Below are 25,098 nucleotides of genomic sequence, written 5' to 3'. Positions count from 1 at the left end.
CAGTGAGAGGAGCAGGAGCAGTGAGAGATGCAGGAGCAGTGAGAGATGCATTGAGAGAAGCAGGAGCAGTGAGAGGAGCAGGAGCAGTGAGACGAGCAGGAGCAGTGAGAGGAGCAGGAGCAGTGAGAGGTGCAGTGAGAGATGCAGTGAGAGGAGCAGGAGCAGTGAGAGGATCAGTGAGAGATGCAGGAGCAGTGAGAGGAGCAGGAGCAGTGAGAGGAGCAGTGAGAGGAGCAGGAGCAGTGAGAGATTGTTTTTATTTTACCCCCCCCCCTCCCCCCACCCTTTTTATCTGGGCTATTTGCTGTTGTTGTTTTTTGTTCAGAATGCTCTTATGTGTTTCATGGATATTTTGTCCACTGTAAGCAATATTGTCAAACCTTTTCTGTTCTATCATACCGTGTTTCTACTGTACCTCCTGCAGTAAACAGTAAAGGAAAAAAACAGCTTTTTACTGGAATGCTTTTGAATGTGAACATTACTGTACATTTGGACATACAGTTTCTAACCAAGAAATTTAGTGTAAAACAGTGAATTGCATGTTTTTCATGCAAATACCTGTAAAACTGAGACTGAAAAGTCTATGCAGTTTTTGTAATGTCAACAATAGCCAGTATTTTGAAACCTGGTGTACTTTGATTGACTGCATGTACCTTTTGAGGTGAAAACAAGTGTTATTCTTTGACAGAATAATTTAATTTTGAGTCAGATTTCCAGTGTTTTGGTAAAGTTGGTGTGTGCAGAGAAGGATGTGTTCTATTTTGAAATGAAGATTTAGTATATATTTAACAAAATGTGTTTTTGAGAAGAAAATTATCCATTTGGCCAATTGTGTTTTGTAGGTGTGAGTCTGTGTTAAGAGTTTAGAAAAAGTATCTGAAGTATGGTTAAGCGCTTGTTAGCGATTGAAAAAAACTGTAAGATGTGTACATTGAATGTTCAAAGAAAACACTACTCAGACGTTTGTAATTTGGCGCCACTAGTGGCACCAACCGGAACTGCGAGACAGAATTGCTAAATAATCCCACCCCAAACTCACTTATTGATGCTACTTTATTACGTGAACTGTTGAGCTAATCAGATACATTTAAAGATTTTTAGTATAATAAAATGGATTCGACAATAATCTTGTTAGTTCTAATTCTAAATATTAGAATTTTTATATTGACCATCATTTCCACATGCACAAACGTGTCCTCTTAACCCAGTGAGATTATGGGTAAATAATAACGTATCGACTGTCCTCTGACCTTCTGACTCTTTCGTCCTCTGTCATTTTTCTTCTGCCCCTTTCTGTTTCACTGATTCGCCTGCGAGTTTCACCATATCCGTTTCCTTTCGCTGTATTTATAGCACACTGATCATTTAAAAATAGACGTTTGCATTGTTCCTTTAAGACGCAAGGTGATTGCATGAAGTCTCCATGTGCTCTATACGACCAGCTCTGCAGTTTAGTTGCCTTGCAATGCCTGTAAGTGCCACTGGAGGGCAGTGGCTGGAGCGAGGCTGAGTGCACAGATTCATCATTTCACTATTCTACATAGTAACAGACCTACAGATCTGTACAAGCCCCAAAGCTCAGTGGGGTTGTCTTTGAACGCCTTATAGCCAGGCCTACACTGAATCTGCAGCACATCAGCAGAATTAAAATGTCCACCTTTTCCAAACTTTTACATACCCTTTGACCTTGTTTATGAAATATATTGAATAATCTGATTGCGCTTTCAGCTATCAGTTAGAATGGATTTACCTCAGTTAAATTTTACACATTGGAACGTGTAAAAAAATGCACAGATTTCCCTCCAAAATCAGTTCAGAATAAAGAAAACTGCAACACGATAAAAAAAAGAGACTCTGTTTTATATTATGCATTACATTTCGCTTGCTCTCTTTCTTATCTGTCTAATACGCCCTTCCTCACCTTGCCTTTCCTTTTCAATACAATACTGACATAGTTTTTCAAACATGAGCTTGGGAAACCCTACAGAGGCCTTGTGCAACACACTCTTGTGGTCTATTTAACTTAGTTTATTCTGACAACAAACTATAGTGGTGTTTAAATGAATTATGAATATAAATGATTGCTGATCAGATTAAGAAACTCAGACTTGTATGTTTTATTGGTAATTTATATGCATGTTTTCGTGACACCGCCTCACGTAGGGCATGCTGGGAGGATTGCATGTGAATGACATCCAGGCTCTTTTTCTCTCTCCCTTCACCTCTAGCATCTCTACGGAGTGTCATTGTGGATAGCGCACGCACTGTGCTGATCTGATCAAGAGCACCGGGAATTCTGGGTCAGTGTTCCATGGTGATGAGTTGTGTGTGTGTGTGTGTGTGGGCCGGTCCCTCAGAGAATGGGTATGGTTTTATACACAAGAGAGACAGATATCAGAATTTCCATGCTCAGATGGGCAGTTTCAAAACACACAGTACTTTGGACTTTCTCTCTGTCTGTCCATGTGGAATATTATATAATGTCATCTGCTTTCATTTATATGCAGGCAAAGACAGTCAATTTGAAGCTAATGCGTGAATCTGTAATCCTTGAATGCACTGTAAGTTTTTGTCGAATAAAAGCATCTGCTAAATGCACAAATGTAAAAGTTTAGTAAAGATCTCTTTCCTATTTCTTTGGAGATACAGTACATAAAGTTCTTTTATCATTACGGATTCTCCAGATATGTGTATTAGTTTGCATAGTGTGTGTGTGTGTATTTATAAACTTAATTTGCACACACATTCAAATATATATAAAGTATATTATGTATAGCTGCATCGTAATCAAGAAGATGTTAATAAAATAATATTTATATATATAATCTGTTTTTTATTTCTCTTATAAAAATCTATAGAAACAGATCTATAGAAATCTTGAAAAGGCTAAAGTTCTTGACATTATTCTATAGGCTAAAAGTTGACAGATTACAGGTTCTTCATATGACAGCGTTGTTTCTGGGTTCTTTAACATTGATTGTATTCTAACACTCAAGAAACATTAAGTTAATTTGCGTAATATTAAAGGATCGCCAGATCCTTAAAGCACCAGTAGATGTTTTTCTGACGAGCTCGAGCACAAAAAGTTTTGGGTGGAACTTGAAGGTTCTCCTTAAGGGCTGGAACCTTCATTTCCGAGAGTGTGTGCACACCTAGCATGATCTGAACCCCTCTCACTGTAGAGCTCCTGACATCAGAACACACTCCGCCACCACCATGGAAGGCTCCGCATTAGCGCTGGCAAACCGAGCTCCACTAAACGTCAAATCAAGCAGCAATTTCACGCGCGTCTGACGTCAACACGGGCGAAGAAAAATAAACTTCGCGCACACTTCGGGAGAAACCATTTTCGCCAACGTCGTTTTTCTCCTTCCGCGTAGAGAGGAGGAGAGCCCGCTGATATAAGCATGCTCAGCTGAAGCGTCCTGCAGCCTCTGATGCTGGGCGCAGGCGAACTGCGACGGCCGCGCCAAACGAGCTCCAGGTAAGACAGATGCATTTGAAATGACATCGGAGCGCGTCGCGCCTTTTAACGGCCGAATATACACATATGCCACCGGCCCGTGCATGCATGTATTTTCTTTTTTTAATTAACAAGCAGTATAACGTGGGCGCGCGCGCGTGTTTTCCACCTTATGCAAAAGATAAACACACACTCCAGCAAAAGACACATCTTGCGAATGGTGCGGAGAGCCGAAAAAAAAAAACCCCCGCGTCCCGCACCTTGCGTTTGCCGGTGCGAGTCTAGGCCATTTATATGTTTATGTTGCTATGGGAGGATTTTTAAAATTTGAAACGGGATTATGACAGCGTATTTTCCCCACTCGGTTTCTGCAATGTGATTCCTGTACCTGCTGCGTTTTCGTGGCGTTTTTGACTTGTAGAATCGTTCCTGAGCGGCCTGTTTGATCATGTATACTGTGGCACACACTGCAGTATGGCTTTGCCAGCATAGCACGTTTGTGCTGCTGATGCTGATGCTGCTGCTGGTGGTGGTGCTGATGCTGATGCTGTAGGTCACATTACGCGCTTGTGCGCCGCGTTGATGCTCATCAGGAGCTGCATGTGTTTGTTGCGCAGTGGAGATGTTCAGCGAAATGAAATAAGTGAGAGGTAGAAATTGCATTTGAGTTGGGCTTCTTGCTCTAATATTAACATCCTTTCCCATAGGGTAGGGAATGCTTGGTGCGTTTGGGTGTTACTCTGCTTTACCCATTCCACCCCACCTCTCTCTCTCTCTCTGCTCTAAGTTCTTAATTAATTCAGGTACACACATGATAATAATTGAATTGTCTCTATTCGGTTCCTATTAAATGCTGTATTCTGTAAAAAGTGATGTAGGAGTGATTTTATCACCTGCTCGTGTGCTGATGGAAGCTATACCTGTGTGCCGTACACTACAGCATCGAGCTGGCCTGCTCCTTAGAGACAGTGGATTCAACCACAGGATCGTTTTATTGCTTTTTTTTACAGCTTTGAGATTATTCGCATGTTAAGGTTTTTATCCTTGAGTGAGATTAAGGTAAATACACTTGGCTTGTTGACCATGATGGAGGGCTCAAGACCCAACTCATGCTCTAAATAGATATTCTGGACTTCTTAATGCCTTAATAGAAGTGAGTAGAAACAGAAGTGGAGGTGGAAAGTGAGTTAGATGAACATGCATCTCCTATACTTTCATTAAAAAGTGTTTTTGGTTTATGTTGTCTTTTTTTTTTTTACTTTGTCGCAGATGTTTTTCCTGAAATTAGATGGAGAGCATTGCTCGAGATATGAGTCTAGAATTAGAAAAAATAGCATAGCTCAAATAATTAAGTTCATGGAAGAATTTGTTGAGAAATATTTGAGAACGTTGCACTTTGGGAAAGTCTAAAGGAGACATGTGTAATTAGATCTTTTTGCTCAGGAGAAAAATCAGGGTTATTAGAAGCACAGTTATCTTTAAAATGAGTATTCGGTCATCATTTACTCTCGTTCAAACTCCCATGACATTCCTTCTCCTGTGGTACACAAAGCAGATGTTAACATAATGATAGGTTTAGTCACCATTCACTTACATTGCATTTCTTTGCTTACAGTAAAAGTGAATGGTGACTGAGATTGTCATTCTGCTTAACAGCTTTGCATTTTATGTAAGAAAGAAAGTCATCCGGGTTAAAAACAGCATGGTGGCAGGATTTTTAATTTTGAGGTGAACTGTCCCTTTAAGCGTAGATCTAAATTTGCACTCTTTTTAATCTAGGAGAAACACTTAAGATATTAAAACATTTCATTGTGATTAGTCCTTACTGAAGTGTGTGCATATGGTGAAGTTTGTTTGTATTATCTGACACACATCTAGGCTGCTGATGCCATCATGAGGCGTGTGAAGTCCATATTTATGTTTTGAATATGTTTTTTTTTTGTGATTTAATGCAGATACAGAAAACAACAATAATTCATGAAAAAGTCATACAAATTCTGCTGGATGTGCAGTGTTAGTGATACTTATCTTTTAAATGTTTTTTTTTTTTTTTTTTTTTTCATGGTAATGTTTTTTTTTGCATTTCTAATGTAATGCATATCTACAAAAGAAAATGCATAACAGAAATGCATTAGCATTTTGCTGAATAGGCATTTCTGGTGATATTTTGTCATTACCTTTCAGCTTTCAAAGTTTTTTAATGATCAGTGATAAACGAAGGATAAATTGTAAGACAAAAAAGAATATATGTACATGCAAACGTGTTTGCATTTATGATGCAATGTACATACATATACATACACGTATAGTGAGCAGATATATTAGTAAATCACAGAAGATTTGTGAATGACAAGATTAGATAAATGATGTCAGATCAGTGTTTTGTGAAGTCCCCCTCTGGGATACAGTCAATGGTTGTAATTATGAACCTCCATTCCAGTGGTGATGCTGTGACACTCTCATATTCAATCAACATGAGGCAGCAACACCCCTTTTTCTACCCAGCAACACCGATGTGCTATCGTTGACAGCAGCTGTCATGGTCAAATCACACTTTGACTATTGCCGTCTCTCTTCCCTGATCCCTACGACTAAAAAGGAGCACTATTGCTGGTGTGATATGATCAGCCTGCGATGACACCTGCATTTGTACTGGTATTGTTGAGAATGCAGTATTGGAGGGAGGAGGCTAGGTTAACTGTGTCACAGGCAGTAAAAGAGCGAGAGCTGTGTATCCAACAACATTGTTGGATTTTTCACTCTTTATTTAGTTTTACGTAGAATTCTGCTGTAGGTTACAGCTGATTCAGACTCAGAGGAACGCGATTGGCTGCTCACAGTGATGATGTCACTCCTATACCACACCAATCAGAGTTACAGCTGGCAGGGGAAATGCAATATCCTCAACCTCAATGTAATTTCAACCCCATATTTCACAAATTTACATTGGTTGTTAAAGCATGGGTGGTTTTAAGGGTTCTGCAATGCGATAACCGACCCACAGAGAGGTTTTCAGACTGCAAACGGAAACAAAACACACTGACAAAAGTATGCATATTTTATGCGTGTGGTTTCTGGATTCATTAGACAGTAGTTTAATGTACTGGTTATGTCATGCATCTAATTGCGCAGAAATTGTTTCGCATAGAGGTCATCCGGAGGTCAGGTGTGTGTGTGTTGACAACAAAAAAGTGCAGAGACGGTAAGCAGGCTCCTGACTAGTTAAAAAAGGATCTAGCCAAAGCCTCAAGCGTAGCTGGTGGTATTGCATGGCTCACTGTGAATTCAACCTGACCGAATGCCACTCATTAAATCAGTCTAAGCATTACTCAAGAAAACAAGATAGTGTTTTGGCAAACACACACACACACACACACAAATGCACACAGAGCTGCTGCAAAGCACGAGTCAAGGTCATTATCTCTCTTTTTCTTTTAACCTAGTTCAAGGTCAATTAAAGGTCACTGCTGGGATCAAAGGTTACTGCTTTGATATGTTCAGCACTGAGGTGTGGTTCATTTATTTTAAATCACCATGGAAACTGTTTTGCTCTATTGGCAAATCAGATACAATGTTACTAGATGATTATTTTTGAACAGTCATTTAAACATAAATTCAACAATCAGTATTTGCTGATTTGTAAGTAGGTATGTCTCTTGTGTAAATGTGACCTATAATCTTTATCATTAAATATGTATGTGAGTGATTTTTCAAAAGTTGTAAATAAAACAAAGATTTTTAGGCATGCATGGAAAAAATCTTTAAAAACGTGTTTCTGCCTCAGATTTCCATGTTTAATTCAAAGTGTTACTTGCTGTTTATAATTATTTGAAGAATGTACTTGCAATTTGTGAGTGAAATGTTTTTCTTAGTAAACACTACATATTTTCAGTATACATTAACATTAAACATTATCCATTGCAACGTAAGCACGTATTTCTTTGTAAAAGTCAATATATCAATATCTATCTATCTATCTATCTATCTATCTATCTATCTATCTATCTATCTATCTATCTATCTATCTATCTATCTATCTATCTATCTATCTATCTATCTATCTATCTATCTATCTATCTATCTATCTATCTATCTATCTATCTATATAGTATGTACTGTTTATGTTTGTGTGTGTGTGTCTATATTTACTGTATATACAGACACACACAGTTTATTTATTTAAAATGCATGATACTTGTGTCTTGTTATTGACACTTGTCTTGGTTCCCACTAAATTTTTCATGTTATTTTTTCAGAATACCTTTTTGAAAACATTTTTTTTTATAATTGCATTTGGTGTTGTTTGTTGTTTTTAGATATATTCATGTTTTTTAATCATTCAGTTTCAGTGAGTTAGTTCAATCTGATTTCTGACTGTCTGTTTCAATTAATCAGTTCAAAATTTTAATGAAAAATTCAAGATTCATTTGCATTATCACTCAAAAAATACAAAAGTGTCTGTACCATATGTACAAATACAACCAAATTATGTTGTATTATTATATAAGTATATATATACAGTCAATCAAAATGAGTAAAGATTACAATTCCTGTTATTTTGGTGAGAAACACCATGAAAAACATGCTTTGATAATTTTGTTACTGTATTTTACTTATATTGAACATTTTAAATCTGCATGGCAACAGTGAATCTGGTTCCTTTACAACTGAGATATATATGTTGAGAATCATAAAAAAGCTGAAAAATATCATGCAAGCCCAGATAATGGCTGTGAAATGGGTGCAGAGTAACACAATGACTTTAAGCTGCACTTCTGAGTTTGCACTTGAAGATTTTGTGCATTGGTTATATAATAACCCGACAGGGTGTGTCCACATCAGATCTAAAGAATAGATGCTGAATGTAGCTTTAAAGTTTCATGTGCTCAACCAAGAAGATGGTTAGGTCTCTGCAGAGCAGATGGTTATTGTTTTAGAGTGTAATGTTCTCTCTACCTCTCTGTCTCTCTTATTCTCCAGTGATGGCCTCTGCTGAGCAGCTGTGTCCCCGCCTGCTGCACCAGCACTGCCCATAGGCCACACACACACACTTACACACGCCTTTGGGCTCCCTTTCCAATTCCGTCCACACACACACACACATCATGTACAGTGTGGAGGACCTGCTGATCTCTCATGGATACAAACTGCCCAGGGGCGGCCCTGCCTCCTCCTCTTCCTCTGCGCCTTATGACAATCGAAACAACGAATGTCGCCGTGATAATGTAGAGAACCGGCCTGCTGGAGGTGGTGGTGGTGGAACTCTGAATGGATTTGGGACAATTGAGGGGGGAGCAGAAGCAGGCACGGGGGTGTACAGGCCGGCCCCAGTGAAGGCCTACCCAGAGAACAATAACAACATTAATGAGGGCCATGAAAGAATTCAACGGAGACTGGAGGTTCCTGTTGCTTTCCTTGGTGAACTGCAACCTCTGGGTGACTCTCTAGCTACAGACAGTGGGTAAGTGTGCACTGTAAAGTGTCCACAAAGAACAATGTCTTGTTTGGTGTTGAAAATATGATCTTTAATTAAAGTTCTGGATGTGAATGGCCCCTTGGATTTAAATTAATTCCAATTGGTTTAAGTGAATTTTGACCATTGTAAAAAAAAAAAAAATATATATATATATATATATATATATATATATATATATATACATACATACATACATACATATATATATCATATAAATAATCATTTAAAATCCACAATTAAATCAAAAATTAAAAATCTAAATTAAAAATCGAATTTGTTGCCTTTAAAAGTTTGTTTCACATCAAATTCTTACGAGATTCTGAACCAATAATAAAAAAATATGTATTTTCACTATTAAAATGGATTTTTAAACCATTAAGTTAGCCTAGGCCTGCATCATACTAGTGTGTAGTAGCTTCATTTAGCATGTAAGTAGAGAGTTCAAATCCTCACCATACCTATGTTTTTGATGTGCAGCTAACATAACCATAACATAAATATGTCACCAAAAGTTAAATTAAAAGAAATGGCAGGAAAGATAAATAAAAATGATTTAAATCTATTATGTGCTATTGACTGGTGCTGCAGGTGTCACTTACTTTTTTTTGTTTTCTGTTGTATTTTGTTTTAGAATCAGACACAGAAAAATCGATGTAAGTTTTGTGAGTAAATCAATCAGCAAACAAGTTAGCAAAACCTCAATGTGAATCTGTTTGTGAGTCACTTTGAATCATTCGAAAAGTTCGCTCACACAATTAATTGTTTGTAGCAGTGACTATAAACAGTAACATGTTAAAACTTTGGATGAAATGGATATTTACCAATAGAAAGAAAATCTGAATATGCCTCATCGTTCGGAAGCTGTGAAGAAGGTCTTTAAGATCTTGAGTTTATGAACGACTTGCAGGTAAAGACACTTTCCAAATAAGTGTATCAAAGCATTACATGGTGAAGCACAGAAAAATACAAAGAAAAAGTATGATCAAGAACTGCATTAAATAATCTGCATTAAATATCCCTGCCACAAGCCATTTCAAAAAGTAATGGCAATCATCACCGGTGAACACCGATCTTGGCTAGCATGGTCAAGGTTTATGACACCTAAAAGACACACATCAAAACATTTAAAGGGTTCATCGGATGCGATATGCACTTTAACAAGTTGTTTGAACATAAATGTGTTGGCAGTGTGTGTACACAACCACTCAAACTCCACTCAAATCCACCCAGTGTTTTTATCTACTAAAATAATTTTCAGCTTCTTTTTTGTGTGAGGTCACAGTCCATTCCCACTATAGTTGAATGACATTGCTGTCTTAACGTAGACCCGCCCTGAGTGATGTGTCATGTAAAAAGTGCTGTTTTTACTATCACTAAGAAATTTTAACCAAAGTATGTTATCTACTTTTCATTAAGACCCTAAAGAACCATATCAACTTGTGGAAAATGGCCGTCCGATGACCCCTTTAACATTAACATAAAAAATTTTGAGAGTTTATAGATATTAAACAAATTCAACTGACACTAATAAATTACATCTATTTTGTTTGAAATTTTGCAAGTTATCAGCAGATTTATTTTGAATGTGTTTCATCATTATTCTGGATGCAATTTACACTATTATATTATAATTAGATGCTATTTACACTAAGTGAAAATAGCATATTTTCTTAGCGATAGATGCTATTTACACTAAGTGCAAATAGCAATGGACTATATGAATATAATTTTATTCATTTCTGTGACCTAATCATCATTTAAAGATGATTTCAGAGTGCATTTAAAAAAAAAATTCTACCTTCATAAATGACATATATTTGTCTCTGTTGCTAGGTTCTATGATGCTCCCAGCCTGACGTTCTCTGAACATGCAGATGAGCGAGATATTGCATTCTGGAGAAGGAGGGGACAGGACTTCAGTGCTCTATTGGACTATGCTGATCCCAGGGAACTCAGAGTGTCTGGAGGATTGTGGCGAGGTCCAGTACTAGCTGTTGAGGAGCTGAGGGCTGAGAGGCCACTGGCACGCTGGGAGGAAGGCCCATGGATACGGGAACCTATAGACTCAGGCCCAGAGACGTTACATGTGACTGGAGAGAGAAAATGCCAGAGCCTGGGAACAGAGGAGTGGCACCCTGCAGTGGGCTTGGGCCGGCAGCTGTCAGATGGCGAGGCTGAACATTGGTCTCAGGAGCAGCAACACCGACTGCGACCAGCAGATTGCAGTGTTTCCACCACAGTGCGAGCCAAGTCCCAGTCGCTCCCACGAGTCCTTTCCCCAGAAGATCCCCACTATGGAGAACTGCCTCAATCCAGTGCCCCAAATCATCCCCCTACACAAAGAAGCAGCAGCTCTGCTCCATATGGTCGATACCACAGTGAATGGCCAGCAGGGGAAAGGTGGAGTGGTCAGACACAAAGTCATGCTCCTTCTGCAGTTGTACCAAAACCACGGTTCAGCCGCCCCGTCAAGCCACCATCTTATGAGACTCACCAGCAAAACAGGGGGAGCTGGGAAACGTTGTCCTCTGAACCCGTGTCCAAACCCAGAGACCGCTCAGTGTGCTTCTCTCAGAATTTAGAACCACTCAGAGACCGGTCTGGTTGTTATTCTCAGAGTGCAGAGCCTCTAAGAGATCGATCCATTTGCTTTTCACAGAGTGCAGAACCTATTCGAGATCGCATGCTGAGCCACTCTCAAAGTGCTGAACCACTAAGAGACAGATTTATCAGTCATTCACAGAGTGCAGAACTACTGCGTGATCGTTTTTTCAGCCACTCACATAGTGCCGATCTCTTACGGGACCGATCCCTTTGTTACTCTCAGAGCTCAGAACTGCTTCGAGACCGGTCCATTTGTTACTCCCAAAGTGCAGAGCTCCTGAGACCAGAATCATATAGGACAGATCTATTTTACCATGAACTTACTGGTATGGAGCCCCCTGGTTACATCCCACCCCCCTCCTACAGGAGATTCCTGCCACCCAGGAGTGGACAGAACTACCGAGCAGATTCTGCTCTTGTACGATGGAAACGTGAGCCTGTGAGTGCAGAGATGGGCCAGTGGTTTTCCAGGACTTCAGGATTGTCATGGTCTGAACGGCGTGAAGACAGGAGCATGGCAGTGGTTCCAAGAAGACCTGTGCATCCAGGGCCTGTCGGACCTAGCCGTCCAGGACTTGTGCAGTATGTCCCATTTGAAGACCCACGTATCAGGCATGTCTCAGGGGGGCCTTGTGGAAACTCTCTCACTGACGCGGATAAGATCCGACATGTCAACAAAGAGCTTCCCTGCGCTGCAACTTTAGGACAATCCACACATGATAGTGCCTTTCTCCCTTCACAGGGACCAAGTCTTAGCATGGAAACTAACAAACCGGCTCTCACTGAACAGGAGAATACTAACCGCTGGCACAAGGCGATGAATAAAGGCAGTGAAACTGTAGCACCTGACCAGAGCTGTGCCAAGTACCCACCAGCCTTTCAACTCAGACCCCTGCAACCAATAATTAAAACAGACAGAAGTACAGATCAACAGACTAGAGTAGACAGAATCACTGAACAAGTTAAGGTTGAGAGAGTAACAGAGCCTGTCAAAGTTGAGAGAGGTGCTGAACAGACAAAAACAGACCAAGATAAAGTAACAGAGCAAGTGAAACTAGATCGAGTTACCGACCTAATAAAATTAGACAAGCCTATAGAACAAGTAAAGCCAGACAGGTTTACAGACAAACAAGTAAAGGTAGAAAGATTAACTGACCAGATACAAGTAGACAGGATCCCAGATCAAGTCAAGGCCGACAGGTATACAGACAAACAAATTAATCCTGAAGTCAAGTCAGAGAAATTCCCCGAAAAGCCCATAAAAGCAGATAGAATTTCAGACAAGCAAAGTAAAGCTGAACGACTCATAGAAAAGCACTTGAAGATTGATAGAATTTTAGAAAAACAGCTTAAAGCAGATAAAATCTTAGAAAGACAAAGTAGATCTGAAAAATTTACAGACAAGTTGATTAAGGGTGACAAGCAGATAAAAGGAGATAGCAGTACAGTCCAGATAAAATCTGAGAAGATCACTGACAAGTCTGGAAAGGCTGACAAATCCATGGATAAAGGTTCTTCAGAGAGTGTTTCAACTGTAAAGACAGAACCAGTCCAGGAACCTGAGAAAAAGAGTGTGAAAAAGAAACTCAGTGAGACTATCTTTTGCCTTGTGTCTGTACCACTTTCTCAGTCCAGTGCAAAATCTCGGGATCAAAACAACAACGAAGAGAAAGAATCAGACTCTCCTCCAATTCCTCCTCCTCCTCCACCAAGTTCATCTAGTGAAAACAGCAACACCCTCGGCTCTCTGCCAAACCAAAGCCTCAAAAGCACATCCACCACCTCCACTGATTTAGAGCTACAAGCACTCACACTTGGCAGCGGGTCCAGTAGCATTGCCACAAGGAGAGCGCATCGGAGAAGGAACTCACGCTCTAGGATCTTTAAGCCAAATCCACATGATGAGCTCCGACGGTATTCTGGGGCTTGGCCAGGGGACCAGTACCGTGATCAGGAGACCCAGACGAGCCCTGAGCCCACAAAGAGCAATGCAAATCAAGGCCCCACCAATACAGAAGCACAAGATGCTCCTGCTGCCCCAGAGGTAACCTCTCCTGGTGAGACTACATCAGTGGCTCCAGAGGCTGCCCAAGGGGCCACTGGGGCTTCGTCAGCTCCACCGGCTCCATCAGTTCCTTCAGTTCCGCCGACTCCAGCAGCTCCAATGGCTTCAGGAGCTCCTGACCCCAGCACCCCTTACGGGTATCCCATGAAGGGCCAGAAAAGCCTAAAACTATCCAGCAACAGTGCTTTTTCACGGACAGGTACCTTCACCAGGAGCACAGGTTCTCACAGACCTCCATTACATCCCCCGCCACACCCTCCACCCCCACCTCCGAACCAACCTCCATCTCAACCTCCTCCTCCCCCACCAACACAGCCCCCAGCTCAGTCCCCACCATCAGATAAGACTGAGGAGGAAAAATCAGCCACAGGGCCAAACCCTGAGGGATTTGAACAGTTCTTGCTGAAGCCAGTAAGCCGACTGCCATGGGACGCTATTGAGGATCTTGAGACCATCAATAAGGAGGCGCAAGACCAAGCAGGAAAACGCCCCAGCGTGGACCAGTGCATTGAGGATCTTAATGAGGCCTACAAAGATATCCTGGAGCTCAGTACTGCCAGCAATAACCTTCCCAACCGCTCCTCCATGCAAATCCCTGACCGCATCAAATCCAGGTTATCTTCAGATCCACTTGGAATGCCTTCAACCGCTCTTCGACCAAGCTTGGTGCCTGGAAGTGACCCAGAATACAGGGAGGTGAAGAGTGCCTTTTCCCGACCATCAACTGGGAAGAGTGTGAGCTTCAGCAAACAGCTGAGAGAGGAGATTTGTCCTGCTGCCCCCCCACCAGAACCAGGTTTCAGAGATTACAAAACAGTCATGTCCCAGATAACCCAACGCAAAGCCTGCAGATCAGTGAAGCTGGATATACCAGCCCCCAAAGAGACCCAAAGAGATGATGATTTGACTGCACAAACCTCCTCCACCTCTTCCACTGCAGCCGAGGCACCATGGGCAGACAGACAGCCCATGCAAGATGCCTCCACTCTAACCAGCCCACCTGACTATGAGCACATCTGTCAAACTCTCCAAATGGCCCGTGAATCTGGGGCAGTTAGCCGAGCTTCTATCAAATCCAAACCAGGAAGCGCCATGAGCATCGAGACGCCACAGCATGTGCCCATACCTGGTAGGCCTCCTGTAGATTCTGAGCAGCCATGTTGTTCTTCAGCATTAGAAGGGAGACAGGAGCCAATGTCATTATTCAGGGAGGAAAGGAGCTCAGGCTTTAGGAGGGTAACAAGCCACACTAACAGGTTCCTTAGTAACAGGGGTGTGCTCTGTAGCCTTGCAACCGGAAATCCTGTTGGTGACAAAGCAGGTTTAGAGACTAACCCAGAGGTTCCTGCTGACTGGAAGATGCAGCTTTCATTAGCTGAAAAGCATATTGCTACTCTGATCACAGGAGAGGGTTCAGAAGAGAACCTTGATGAGTCAAACAAGGTTAAAGGTGATAAAGACATTCCTGGCAGTGTGTCAGTTGAAAATGAAGTGAGCAACATTTTAGCCACTGAAATGAAAGATGATACTGCCAATGCTGAGCAGAAACATTCTGAAGTAAAAGAGACAGAAACAGAGCAAACTGAGACACCTGAAATCCAACAACCTGAAGTGACAGAGAAAGTGAAAGAAGAGGAAACATCTAGGGAAAAGACTGAAACAGATCAAGAGAAATGCGAGCAGAAAGACCCTGTTACTGAAGGAACAGAGCAAAATAGTGATACAACCTCTGAGGAAAAGAAAGAACCAAATGTGATCTTGAGGGCAAATAAGGTTGCAATATGGACTCATTCAGGTTTAGATTCAGAGCTACGACCTGAATTTCCACCAGATCACCTTCCCCTTTCTGTACTTCCTTATCCTAATCGTAGATTATCTTTAGGGTTAGATTGGGAGAAGGGTGGGTGGGAAGGGGAAAGTTTGGGTCAAGGTGGATTTTGGTCCAGAGAGAGGCGGTCCCTTGATGCTGAGAGATGGGGTATTGGTGGAGAGACTTGGGGTTTAGACAATGATAGACAGGAAGGAGGTGGTGAAAAACTGGGTCTGGGGGGTTGGCGTGGATGTGGGATTGATGGCCAAGGCACAGATGATTCAGACTGGGAAGTAGATGAAAATACCCAAGAGTCAGGTTCAGACAGAAATATAATAACACTTAAGCCTGAGCAGGGTCTTGGTGAAGACAATAGCAGTCCAGTCTCTAGCACTGATCAAGTAGAAAAAGATAAAACACAAGCTGTTGCTAGCCAAGGCATTGATAAGGGTCGGATTCAAGGTCCAGGTGAATGTCAGGTTTCAAGTGTAGATCGACGGACCCGTGGACTTTCCCATAGAATAGATGCTCTTTTTACAGCCCCACCCGGGCATGGCTCAGAGGAGAGACTTGCCCGCATGAGGGAGGTGGACACTGTCTCACGAATGAGACGCCTTAGCCTCCGTAGTTCAGACTCTTGGGATGGACTGCACGGGGTGGGAAGGTGGGGAGAATATGGATGGGAGGAAGAATGTCCCCTTCCTGGCCCACAGGGTTCTTCAAACATCACAAAGGTAGAGGATAAAGAGGGCAGTGCCCACCCTGTAGTCAACAGTGAACCTAAAGAAACAAAAGACGACCAGGCAACCCTAAAAGGTGAGAAACTGTTACATCAGCTTTTGTATTTACTGTGGGTAGCATTTGATAGCAGAATTCACTGGTGACATTTGTACAGTGTGGTTCTTGATAAAGTCCCAAATTTGACTCAGAATTTAAGCCTATCAGTCATTAGCTGTGTTTACATTGACTCTTCTAATCTGATCGTAATAGGAACAGAAGCACAATCAGAATAAAAATGTCACATGTAAACATGTCAATCGGATTGAATTGGCTCGATCCAACTTAAATTTCGATTGGATTGTAAGGGGTGGTTTATCCCTTTTGTAATCCGAGAGAGAGGCCAGGTAAACATTTGTTCGGATTGAAAACCGAAACTGAAAAGTACTGCGCATGCGCAGTGACGTAGAAATAGCGTAATGACATATGACAAGCGGAAAGAGATGTTCTTCCTGGTGAATAAAGTGTTACAAATAAGTGTCCTGTCATTATAAATCTCCCCTTTCACTCAGCGTATGTGAAGTGGAACACGACCACGTCCCACCAGTCCTCGTTTAAGGCTCTCATCAACAGACGTCTAGTTTTGAGTGTGGGAAGAGACACTTTTACAACTTTTTTTTTTTTTGCTAAAGTAAAGTTAAGCAGCACAACAGTTCATGTGCTGGGCGTCACCTAATTAGGACCCGAAGTAGATAAATATAACGTGTGCTTTTTAAAACAGCAGCGGGAAACTGCTTATTCATGCAGTGTGTGCATATCAAAAGAGTAAATCCGATCAGAAGCTTGTGACATGTAAACGCACACATCAACCTGATCACTTTATTTACCGTTCATGTAAACACTATGTTCGGATTGAATGAATTCATTCTGATGGAAGCAAAAAGTGTAAACGCACCTATTGATCAATTATTACTATAATGTTTCAAAAAGAACAATTTTCTGTCATTTGAGCCCTGCATATTGTTGTAATCTTACTTGAATGTGTGTGGAATTCTTTTAGTTTATTTACATTACATTCATGGACTACTGTACACAGTGATGCTATTGTTACATTTTTTAGCTGTTTACATCATGTATTTCTCCTCTTTTGACATTTTCAGAGTCACAGGAGCTCAGCCAGGTGGAGAGGTCGTAGCTGAACCCTAGAGGTCAGAGGTCAGAGGTCATCCAACTAAGGGCCAGCCTCCAGCACTGTGACCTGGCTGTCTGCTAAATGCCTTCATTCTCATATGCTATCGAAACATCCTCAGACATACACACACATATACACAAATATATACAAAACATTAGACATAAACACATTGAGCGATGCATTTCTCTAAAACACACATCTGTGCATAAACACACAGAAAACTCATATACAAACACTCAAAGTCATTGTCATGTATGCAGACACTCACATGCATTCAGAACACATTTAAACACCTCACCACTGAGACATCTAAAATGGCCTTCTACTCCGACAAGAGCATTGTTTATCAATTCCACTCCATGCCCAATCAGTTCCAGCTCTGCTGGCTTTCAAAGTGTTGCTGTTCCACTGCCAGAAGGGGGTTTCCAACAATGCCCCACCCCCTTCATATGTTACAGTTCTTATCATGCCCCATTTTCTTTATTTTCTTGCCCACATCTTAGTTCTTTTCCCTGCAATTTAATTAAAGGTTGGTTTATTAGACTTTATCTGGTACATTACTCAGAAAAAAAAGAAATTAAAATGTTATTTTATGACCAAGAAACTAAAAAAAAACAATTTTACTGTCTTTTGTAAAAAAAAAAAAAAAAAAAAAAAAAAAAAAAAAGAAAAGAAAGAAAAAAATGACTGTTTAAAAGTAATACAGAACAATCGATGAAGTTTAAAACCAGCTACAATCTATTATACTGTCCTACTCTGTGCAAACAACCTATCATCCTTGCAACTTTGTCTTTCTTCAACCCATTACCTTCCTTACATCTTTGCATGTTCCTTACCTTAATTAAGACCTCAGTCTTCTCACTAACCATTCATTACACTAACCTTGTGTGCATCTCGTAAATTTTTCCTTCATCTAGACAGTGTTATGTCTGCACACCAATGTTTTCGTCACCCGTACAATTTCATCACACTGGTATTAAGAATGTTTTTCTTAAGGTCTTGTGCTACACTTCTTAATTAGTATGACCACAATTGGTTTACCCTTCAACACTTTTTATTAAGTTAATAGTGTCTCCTATAGTAATGGGAAGTTCGGATCATTTTACTGAATTTGTCATTTGAATTTCATTCTTCAAAATGACTGAATCTTTTTTTAAATAATTTTGTTAATTATGTTAATTTCAACAGAATATATTTAAATCTTACATGTTAATAGCCAAATTCAGCAACACATCTACTTAGATTAATTTAGACATTGATCATATTTCGAATAAGAAAAACAAATAATGCTATCAAGGCCAAATTATGACAAACAAAAATGATTAATTCACTGCTTCAGGCTATAGTCTGTTAGATTACTTCACATCCCAGTCGAGGCGTACATTCTTTTGTCACATCATATCTATAAGCTGAAGCTATGACTTGAAACAGAAGTGATTAGTTCACCTCTCGAGTCCTCTGGTTCGAGTGGATTTGTTCATCTCGTGACAGCCCCATAGGCTATAATGCGGTCTGTACTGGAAACAGAACTGATTAGTTCAACTCTCAAGTTTTCGAGTCGTTTGTTCTTGACGTGACTGCTTCCCAGCTCAGTATCTTATGACAAACACATTGCATTAGTATATTATAAACTGTATGTTTTTATTATTTCAAGGTATCTTATTTGCTTCATCGTTATGATTTTTCCCTTAATTCTGGTAAAGTTTAAAGCAACACATTAACCACACCACATTCAGTGTTATGACATCATGAAAGAAATTAAAAAATATATAAATTTTTAGAAATAAAAAGCTACAGTTTGAGACCAGAAATTTATCACGCAACGGTCTAATTAATTTCTGTATCAAATACGGCTGTCACATCACATAACAAAAGAACAAATTACTCAGAGCCGAAGACTCCAGAGGTGAATTAATCATTTCTGTATCCGTCACAGACTGTATTTTAACCTATAGGGCTGTCACTGGATGAACGAATGACTCGAACCAGATCCCGAGGACTTGATGGGTTAACTAATCAATTCTGTTTAATGTAAATAACCTATAGGATGTTGCAAATGTGGGTAAACCCGAAATGAAAGAATCCCTCGATGAGATGACTCGAATCATACGAAGATTCGTTCAAACTTAACGAATCATTCATGAACGACACATCACTAGTTTCTCCCAACTCACTGATATCATCCCAAACTAGTATACACTTTTAAAAATAAAGGTTCTTTATTGATATCAGTGGTTCCATGAGGAACCTTTACCATCGATGATCTGTTATGTACCTTTATAGTAAAAAAATATATATTTTAATTTTTTAAATCTTTTAAAGGGGTCATGAACTGAATTAGTTTTTTATTTTGTACTTTTTACTGAGGTCAATCTAAAATGTCATCAAGGTTTTATCAAAACATTATTTGGACTAATAGGCTTTCTTCTGTCCTGTTTTAAAACCCCTCATCAGAACGCTCCTTTGAATAGGTAAGGCAGATTGTAGACTCGGAAGTAAACACCCACTGCAGTGATTGGCTAACAGAGGTGTATGATTGACAGCTTACGTCCTTCACAAATGGACACTGCAGTGATTTAGATTAAAAATGCATAAATATTCATATCAAAGCAATAGGGACAATGTAAATGAAAAAGTTAATCACACATGTGTTGTAACTTTACTGTCAGATCAAATATAGTCGGCACAGCATCGTCATTTAGTTTCAATCTTTCTGAAAATCCCATGTCAAATTGCTTCGTTTATAATCAAATCAAAAACAAAAACAAAAAACAGAACGATGGGCGGAGCTAAACAGGCAGTGATGTAGAAGCAGGTGTTGATCTTCTTCTTTGGAGGTGGTGTTTAGCCACATTATTACATCATAGAGTTGTTTATTACACAAACTGTTGTTTTGGCAGACTGGCTTCAATATAAGCTATTTTTAGTCCTCAAACATGCAGGATATTTTTATAGTACAATGACCTCTTAAATGTCAACAGATTAAGGGCATTTTGGTTTCTTAGCTCATGACCCTCTAAGAACTGGTTACAGAAAGATTCTTTGGAGAACCAAATTTTTTTATTTTATGACATTGCTACGAAACCCCACTTTCTGAACCTTTATTTTTAGGAGTGTATATTTGTGTCCTAGCATTCTTGTTGAAACGCACTGCTTTAATTTTTCACTTGAACCTAAATACACCATAATACCATGTCCTAACCAGGTGTTGTGTTTAGAGTGTAATTTCAAGTTGAAAAGAAAAAGTATATTTTGCATAAAGAAAATGAAGCTGATTTTTCTCAAGTTACCCAATGTAGATGAAAATGTTAAAAATATTATATACTTATATATGATATTAATAAAGGGTAGTGTTTGTTGTACTGCCTTTTAATTTAAATTTATATGTTAATTCACTTTATAGACTTCATTTTCTTTATGAAATATATATAGATAGAGATGATCCTTTTGTTTCTTGTCTATCACATCTTACTTGGTTGGAACATGGTATAATAACTTTTTCCATGTTCAAGCAGGACCATGCATGACCATCAGAATCACCCCCTAAAACCTCTCAAATCCATCAGTCCATCAAGAAACCAGTCCACGGGGGCAGCCTCTACCCCATCCTCCCCAGTGAGTCTCGGTCCCTCCAGCCTTTCCTCTGTTGACATCATGGAACTCTCTTGTCATTTGTTGGAACATGTGGTCCGCTTGTGGAGTGCTTTCAAGGGGTGCACTCACCTCTCTGTCCAACGTGGTTCTGTTTGAGCAGACATGAATGTTTTGTAAATGCTTTTTATATTGTTTTTTTGACTTTACCAAAACCAGTATAGCAGTTTTACAAGAACCGTTCTATTTATTCTTTTTTTTCTCCATGTTTATGTGTCACCTGAGCTGTTCTGCTCCAGATCGGGAGTTCCACACGATGTGGTAAAAGACACTCAATGGCTCTGAACTGTTTTCATTTTCAGATGAATCGATCAAAGAAAACGTATTGCTCTTGGTTCGAACCCATAGTGCCCTATTTATCAGAACCTTTCAGCACACTGTAACGTACGTCCCTGAGTGTGGAGAGCTTTGTATAGTTTCGGTTAGAACCAGTGGTGTAATGCAGGTCAAACGGAGACCTGGGTTGGATGCGCGTTTCAGTATTTGATGTATCAACTTAAAAAGCACCTTGTTAACATATTTTTACCGTGATTGGATTCAAAGAGAATTTTTAGCTATCGAGTGGCCTTTTTGAAACACACCAGTAACGATAAGCCTAAGGAGTTACTTTGAAACACCACCAAAATGTTTGATATCTCAAGTGTCAAAATGTGCATCGTTTTGAATGTTTGTCTGATATATCAAATACCTTAAATGATGTTGTGTGACCCAGGTTTCACACAGGTGCGACTTTGAATTAGGGAACTATTTTCAAGCGATATAGACTTTAGAAAAACAGGGTCCAAACGCGAACACAGAGACACGCGTTAGCTACTACTGTAATGTTGCCTGTCCATAACCTAAACCTAAATGCCAGGTAACTTCTGGAAGCAATAAATGCTCAAGAGCGTTTCGATGAACAAGCTAAATGTGTACAGATGATTTTAATGGTTAAATGTAGGCTAGATGGTTGCAAAGTAGAGGACAGCTCTAGATATGTAATGATTTGGATTAGCTTAGCTGAAAGATAGGCCTACTCTATGGTAATGTTTGATATGTATGGAACAATTTTAGGAAAAATTCAACTTCTAAGATAACCTTATGCTATGGAATGGAGAGATATAATTTCTGACATCATAATGCATGAAAGCTTGAGCAATATTGTCCAACACAGAAGCTCATTGGCTGTAGGAAATCTGGGAAGCGGGATATACTTGTGTTAAAGTGTCATCTTTCCAAACGTCACTCACAGAAAAGCATTTTAAATAGCGTGGAAGCGTGTGAATGAGCGTGTGCGCGCATGCATGTGTGTGTTCGCTTACTTTTTTCCCTGTCATAGTGCCATTCATGTGATAAAAAAGGCATTTCACTGAATACTTATTTTTGTTATCATTGAAATTGTTAACCAGTCTGCATAATGTATAAATAAAAGTATATTTTAAATATTTTAAACGATATTTTGTATTTAACCATAATAATCCATTTCTTCGCTCTTGGATCAAGCTGGCAGTTTTATGTTGCTGTATAGAATGATAAGAAAATTCTATAATTTTCTAGTGCTTAAAGAAAAAAAAATCAAGGAAAAATGTATGGGCAAATTTAAGTTAGAGATCTGCAGCATGCTTTGCCAAGTTGATGGGCTCTCATTGTGAACAATAGATATGAATTACAGGATTTAGCTTTTTGAGTTTGTAGTAAATGCTGCAGTAAAGCGACAAAGGCCCACTGTTGATATCTGACGCTTTGTATAGTTGTAATGTTCATTCAGTTTACATAAACATCAGATAACAAATTGAGTGGATCCATTCACAGCTGCCTAGAAACTTGTTACAGCAAAGTGCATACAACAAGGAAATTGCAACATTAAAAGTGACTTTGTTTGATCTTGATTCCGTTCAAAGCTAAATGTGGCCTTATTTTAGGCTATTTGAGCATTTGTACGTCTTCCATTCAGAATCATGTACTGTTATCATCACGAGCTCGTACCAACGGTTTTCTATGAAAAATGAAAAAGAAATCAATAAGTAAGATCACACACAGCCAAATATTCTTTCTTTCTTTGCAAGTATGATAAGCTAACGTTTGGATCGAAAGTGAGATGTGTAGCACACTGACAGGATCTGTTCCCTATTTCACTGAAAAAGGCCATAACTGTTATATGATTTCAAGCTGTTTTCATGAACTATGTAGCATTTTTGCCATTGTAGCATTCAGAGTAAGTTCAATGTGAAAAAGCCACTGAATCGTACTGTTTTTCTTTTGCGTTTGTAACGGGAGTCTTAATGATAACACTGTCCGTATTTGAAAACACAAGCTGTTGCATTTTCATGCCAAGAGTGTCATCGGTTACATTTTTAATGCTTATTTTGTATCATTGGACATCTCTGGATCTCATGGTTTGCATTTGCATACATCATTTTTTGGTTCCATGTTTGTAAATGTTTTAGGCATTTGAAATGTAAATATGTGACATAAGGATAAAAAAAATCAAATTTAATAAACATTTTCTACAATTTAATTGCTGTGCTTATATATCTGACTAAGATCTGCATAACTATGTTTGGAGTTGTTTAACCCTCTTTATTGAAGTTCATAGCTTGCTCATGTTGAATAAGGCAAAAAATATGCAATTAATTTGAATTTAAAACTTTTAAATAATGGAATTTATTTTCTAGTATTGCTCTACTTAAATGTTTCAAACATTTTGTTTACTGTTTTGCAATAATTTCCTGGGATGAATTTTCATCTTGTACATTTTGAGAAGCAGAGGAATGGTGTGCTGATATATTTAAAAACCCTTAGACAATAACTATAGATGGCTAATAACTACTGAATGTTGATTGAAAAATATAGCAGAAAGATAGCAGAAAATCATTTTTCAATCAAAAGTTCCTTGGGTTTCAAATCATAGGACAATGTATTATAAGAAGTATTTTGACACTGTGGTTATAGTGTGGAAAAGTGCAATATATAAATATAGTCTAGTGTGTTCATGCCCATACCTGTATGTGAATGAAAAATTAGATGGACTTCCTCCAAATCTCCTAGAGCATGCTGGGAGGATTTTAGGTTTCATTCATAAAATGCTGTACTGGCCTGAAACATTCATGAATGTTGTGCCAACGTTGTGATCACTGATAATACGTTTTGCCAACATTTGGGTCCAACTGGCAGCTCAGTGTGAGAGTCTGGCTGGAGAAAAGCGCTAAAATCACCAACATTACACAGACACGCACTATCCCACTTTTGCTGTGAAACTGTGTTTGTAGCTATAGTTATCAAAACACTGAGCAAATTAAAATGTCAGTGAATATATTCTTAGGGTATGTTTACGATACTAATTATGATATCCAACATATCTGTAATTATTGTATTTTCAGGCAAATTTAGACACCTAAACAATTACAACACAAAACATCAAACATCAAAAACAATTGTTTTGGCCAAAATAGCTTTGCTGTAATTTATAAAATCACATAATATAATGAGACAGCTTGCCTCAGTTGATAACAAGTCTCAACATACAAGGCTACATTTGAAAAAGGCGTAATTAGAGTCCTAAAAACATACTGAGTACTAGCACCATATGATAAATAGGCTTGAGACTTGGCGTCCAATTGCAATGATGTTCTGTCATTGGTTCAAATCACCGGAAATCACGAGCTCGCGTTTATTTGCGTTAATGCCGCCACACGCTTTGATCCTGTGGGACTGAAGTTTGTTCCTCAGTGTGAATGAAACAAACAAATGATTCAGAAAAAACATCCGATAAAGTATCAAGCAGAGCGACCGTTTATTTAAAGGTAAGACTCTCTTTCCTCGAGACGCTTAGTTTTGTGTCATTAGTTGGCACCTGAGTGTCAATTGAATGTTTATTTGATATCGATGGTATAAAATATGGCTTCCTTGAACGCTTCATGATTTTTTAATCATTAAAAAGGTATTTTAGTCATTAAGTTTTATCACTGCTTTTTTATATAAAGATCATACCTACTTATCGTGATTTATTTATTTACTTATTAAATTATTTGTAAATACTCTTTCATGTTAGGAGAGAAACGAAGAACGCAGTATAGGCAGTGTTGTGGGTAACGCGTTACAAAGTAACGCGTTAGAGTACTCTAATTACTTTTTTCCTGAA

The 25,098-nt window shown here is 39.2% G+C and overlaps 1 protein-coding gene across 1 annotated transcript; it reads left to right on the top strand.

Moving 5' to 3' along the window:
* Positions 1 to 8,285: 8,285 nt before the first annotated feature.
* LOC127950655 (uncharacterized) lies at positions 8,286 to 23,450 on the top strand. The gene is made up of 3 exons (XM_052547810.1): positions 8,286 to 8,924; positions 10,773 to 16,234; positions 17,296 to 23,450. The coding sequence occupies exons 1-3, from the start codon at positions 8,569 to 8,571 to the stop codon at positions 17,328 to 17,330; spliced, it is 5,853 nt and encodes a 1,950-aa protein (XP_052403770.1). The 5' UTR covers positions 8,286 to 8,568; the 3' UTR covers positions 17,331 to 23,450.
* Positions 23,451 to 25,098: the final 1,648 nt, after the last annotated feature.

Source organism: Carassius gibelio, chromosome B2, assembly GCF_023724105.1.
Source record: "Carassius gibelio isolate Cgi1373 ecotype wild population from Czech Republic chromosome B2, carGib1.2-hapl.c, whole genome shotgun sequence".
Lineage (NCBI taxonomy): Eukaryota > Metazoa > Chordata > Actinopteri > Cypriniformes > Cyprinidae > Carassius > Carassius gibelio.
Note: the sequence above shows the minus strand (reverse complement) of the source record. Positions and strands in the feature narration are given on the sequence as shown.